Source organism: Dermacentor silvarum, chromosome 6 (genome assembly GCF_013339745.2).
Source record: "Dermacentor silvarum isolate Dsil-2018 chromosome 6, BIME_Dsil_1.4, whole genome shotgun sequence".
In the NCBI taxonomy this organism is placed as follows: domain Eukaryota; kingdom Metazoa; phylum Arthropoda; class Arachnida; order Ixodida; family Ixodidae; genus Dermacentor; species Dermacentor silvarum.
The window spans coordinates 152,078,552-152,083,190 of record NC_051159.1 but is presented as its reverse complement, the minus strand read 5'-3'; the positions used below and the strand labels follow the sequence as shown (position 1 = coordinate 152,083,190).

Genomic DNA, 4,639 nt, shown 5'->3' with positions numbered 1-4,639 from the left:
TGAACATCTCTAATCATAAAAGGGAGGAACATATTTCCTCGTGACATTTCTATTATAATGGCTATTGAATTCAGTTGCGCTTTGCCCCTCTTGACAAAAGCTGCTAGCGTATAGTATTTGAGATCAAGTTTGGAATGTGGCAATGTTGTTTATCGTATACTAAACAAGCTATTAACAAACTAGAGAGAATACAGAGGAAGGCAGTTAGGGTCATTTCTGATTAATACAGGCAATCTGACTCCCCCAACACAGCTTAAAAAAAACTGCGGGAATTTGCCACTGGAGTGCGAGCGAAAATCACTAGTTAAAGCTTATGTACCAAATAATCAACCACCAGATAAACATTTAAATGTCAAAAATATGTCTCCAAATCTAAAACAAGGCAAATAGACACAAACACGACAAAATGCTTACAGAGTACTCTTTTTACTGAATGTTAGAGAAATTCACCCCCCCCCTTTGCTACTTGAGAATAGAACAGCTGGGACCCATCTATTGCTACCTGACATCCTTGGGATAAATTTTTGACGGAAGTTCGGAATTACGCAGACAACGAAGAGTGTGCAAGTTAATTACAAATGGTGAATGCTTGTGTCATATCTAATTGGTTCCATTATTTTATTTTTTTCTGTTTTTATGACTCCTCATATTAGCTTCATCGTATTTTACCCTCCTTTTAACCTCAGCATTGTTTCTTCATTATGACACATTCTTGTTCTCTTGTGCTGTAAGTAATGTACGAACTATAGTATTTCATCTTTGAAACACTTCTCTTGTCCATCCCCCTCCAGCTATAATGCAGTGTAGTATTGACAGTATGGGAAATAAATAAAATGGTGAAAAAGTCGGCGACAAAAGTCGCCAAAATTTTCAATATTATCAATTCAATAAATCAAATCAAGTCAATGTGCTGAATTAAAATTTCTCTGCTTCCTTCGTTGTGGTCCAGTTTTTGCTAACGTTCGTTAAAGTACATAACAACGGATCGAAACATGGTGTGCAGATGGAAATAATGTCTTGGTGTCTTCGGCGCTTACTCTTGTACCAGAGGTCGTGCAGCAATTTAGTGAACATGGAGATCCCAAACCGGTATCCAAGACTGTCTTGTATTGACTCCCACCACGTAAACAGGTGCCTCCTCGCTGCCGAGCAATCCTCCACCACTACTTACGTAGAGAGGAGCGTCGATCAAATAGTATATCGGACCTCCGGATAACTTAGTAGATAAGGTTAACGATGTTTGCCATGTCGTCCTACAAATTGAGTTAGGATCTATAGCAGAATGAGATCCAGGTGAATGACGTCATTCGAACCCCAATGTCTGGAGGAAGCCTTACATGTGTCATCAAGAGAACACAGGGTAACGTGGCGAGTGGTCACACAAGTAGCAAGAAAATATAGACTCATCTGCGCTTTAACATACGTGAATATAAGACGAGCAGACTTTGGGACTGCTATAGTTTGGTCACGCAAATAAAATTCTGGTAGTTGAATAGCAGCAATGTCAGTGAACTTGTGCATGCGTGAGTGCGCAAAAGAAGTGAGCATTTTTAATCCACGACGCGGTAAGCAAAGAACGGTGTGTTTCGACACAAGGATCCACAAGCGACGGTGGACGCTGTGACAGCGACAGAAGCATATGTTTGTCTTTACATTGATATATCTGTCATTTAACAGCTTGAAACCCGCGATCGTTAGCCCCGTCATAAATGCCGGACTTAAAAACACCCGTTGCGCGCATTTTAGTCTTGATGAGCGAACTCTCTGCCGACGATCCTCGAGTTGCTAGAAACGTGAGACACATCTGCATTCCTTACGAATGTGGTGCTCTCCGGCGTAAAGTAATATCATTTTGTTTATCAGCTTCATTCGGGTGGAGCACATGCCGTTCCAAGGTTACAACCAGGCTGAAAATTTGAAAGATGAGGAAGTGGAAATGTTCAGGGTATAGCTACACGTTGACGTTTTCGGAATAGCGAATAGGAAAATAAAGCGGGGTGAAAGCGAAGAATGGGCGGCGGCGCAAAAATGTGAAATCTTGAAGCAGCTCCATTTGGACTTCACACGTTGTGGAATGCCGGCTAGAGGAAAGTAAGTTGCTGATAATCAAGAAAAGCTTGTTATTGCATTCGAAAATTCACCAAAGATTCACCAAGGCTGGCAACCTTGCTTGAAAACTTTACTTTAAAAAGGATCAAAATTCACGAAAACAAAGTAAAAATGTGACGTCACAACATGAAGGTGTCGCTGTGGATTGCGTGCAAAATTCACGATGTTCATCATTCCTTTTCGCTGCGATTTGTCTTCTTTTCTTATCGAAAAATTGAGTGGAAGCTCGGGCTTTTTCGGTGGATCTTGACTATAGGTACATCGCGAGGAAGACACAACGAAAGAGATTAAACGCACACAGCGCAAACACACACAGTCCAAGAGGACTAATCTACTAGATTCGATCACATTAGCGTTTATCTTCAATGCCCCTTATCACGGCAGCCATCTTCTGCAACACCGAAGAACACCAACTTATTTCACACATACGCACAAAAAAAAAAAAAAAAAAAAAAAAACATAGGCCTGCAGCGTACTTATAATTCTTTTGTACCTTGCGGAGAACTTTGGAAACAAGGAAAGCCCCCAAAATATTTCAACTCCACCAGTTTGTAGGCAGCTCATTCGGCGTTCAGGGGTCACTCGTTGGATGGGTGTCTAGCTACAACGAAATTTGAGGAACCTGCGACGTCTGCAACCAGAGTGACGAGTAAGAGTGATGTGGTCATTGTTCGGCATCTGGAACGCCGCACACGTGTAAGCGAACACACCAACGGCAACGGGCGCGTCAAAAAGTGGGCGTAACGGCAAGCACAAACACACATAGACACTCGCGCAGGCCACATGGCGGCTCGCATGCAGAAGCTTTGCCGGCAGCGGCTTTCTTGACAGAGCGGAGAACAACAAACCTCGTGTCCTCGCACCCGGTGTTTTGAATCACGCGCTGTTATCCCACGACGACCAGTGTCAAAGCATCTACAGTGGCGAGCAAGCGTTAATTACCGATCGCATTCCAGCGAATCGATGGTGTCACATAAGAGTGCGAGATGGGTGAATGATGAAAACACCGGCGCGATGTTTCGTTGAGTATGCGTTCGTATAGGCTTCGTCGTTTTAGGCTTACTCGCGCTTCCGCTGTGACAGAGCAGTCTGCATAAGCCAGAGCTTACCGCGTTGCTCCTCAGCTTACGTGGCTCGGGCACTAAAGGCCCTTTCGTCCTGCGAAAATAGACCTTTAAATCGAGCTTTCAGTTGTACATCACGCAATACGCAAGCAATCGCCTTGAGACTACTTAACTATGGAATCGTTGCCGGAATCTCGGGATGTTATACGGGTTTCACACGCTGAAATTTCGATCGTGATCATGTCCGATCGGGATAACATATCTCGGTCGCGATTGGCTCCACTGCGGAAGCTGAGGGAGGGAGCCAATCGCGATCGAGAATTCCGATCCAGATCGGGCTCGATCGCGATCGAAAGTGGCTGTGTGACACTGGTATTACGGACGCGCGCGCGTTTTCGGATTCGGGCTGCTCGTCACTCTTCGACGCTTCTGGCGTATATACTCTTGTCAGTTCTGAAAGAACGCTTAAGCCGGGCTTTTCCCTACCTATTACGTTAACACGCATCGATTCTTATCTCCGCTCAAGAGCATCGTAGGCGTAATCCGGGGGAGCCATGAAATAGCCCCGGGGCTTCGAGCCCGGGTTTCACGATGCACCGGTTAGGCTTAGCGCCTGCCGTGGAAGATGACAACGAGAAGGCGAGGACGTCCCGTCGGTCGTCCCAAGAACCGCTGGTGTCCCTCACCTGGCCATCGGGCGCAACGGCGACCGGTGTCGTGTGCGGCGGTTCCAGGCGTCGTCTTTTTTTCGTCTGCGGTTCCGAGTTGCCCTCGTCCATGTTGGCACGAGCAGCCGGTAGACCAGTTGCGTGAATACCGCGGCCTGCCAATGCGTGACGTCGGCGGCAGACCTCGGGGCGGAGCGGCGGCGCTCGGGGACACGCCTTCGCACGAGCCTGATAGGAGAGCGCTGCACGGCGCCGGTCGCGTAACGGAGAGCACTGGCGCGCGCACGCGAGCGCGCGCGCTCCAGCGATCGCGCTCCGGGGAGAGCGCGGGGCGATACGGCGGCAGCCATTGCTGTCGTCCTCCGCTGCCCTCCTGGACGCTAGCGCCGTATCCTTTCTCGCCCTGGGAAATACACGCTCTCGTTTTATTCCCCCCCCCCCCCCCCCCTCACTTCGTAGTTTGATTCTTTCCCGTGCTTCGAACGGGCCCTACGCGAGAGGGGATCACGTTTGGGAGCTCCCTGCGTGTTTTTCTGTGTAGGTGTGTGTTTACCTGTGGATGCGGGGGAGGTGGCGTATAGCATGTGCGGATGCCGGCGCGGCGCTTACGACGGAGCGCGACCGGTGCTGCATTTAGGAGTAACCTGTTGCTTTGCGGGCGAGAGACGGAGCGAGGCTGATTTCAAGGAACGGACCCGTTTTTGAGTGCGAGGAGTTGCGTAAAATTTAATGCAGCAAGTTCAAATAAATAAAAATTAGAAAAAAAAAACGGATGCAAGAAAAAGGCAAGAGCGAGTA

General features: G+C 47.7%; 1 protein-coding gene across 1 annotated transcript in view; it reads right to left on the bottom strand.

Moving 5' to 3' along the window:
- Positions 1–4,000, bottom strand: part of LOC119456249 (zinc finger homeobox protein 3) — an 86,047-nt gene extending 82,047 nt beyond the window's left edge. The window contains exon 1 of the mRNA XM_049669632.1: positions 3,860–4,000. Within this exon, the coding sequence (XP_049525589.1) occupies positions 3,860–3,952 (93 nt within the window). The 5' untranslated portion in view covers positions 3,953–4,000. The remainder of the gene's footprint in view (positions 1–3,859) is intronic.
- Positions 4,001–4,639: the final 639 nt, after the last annotated feature.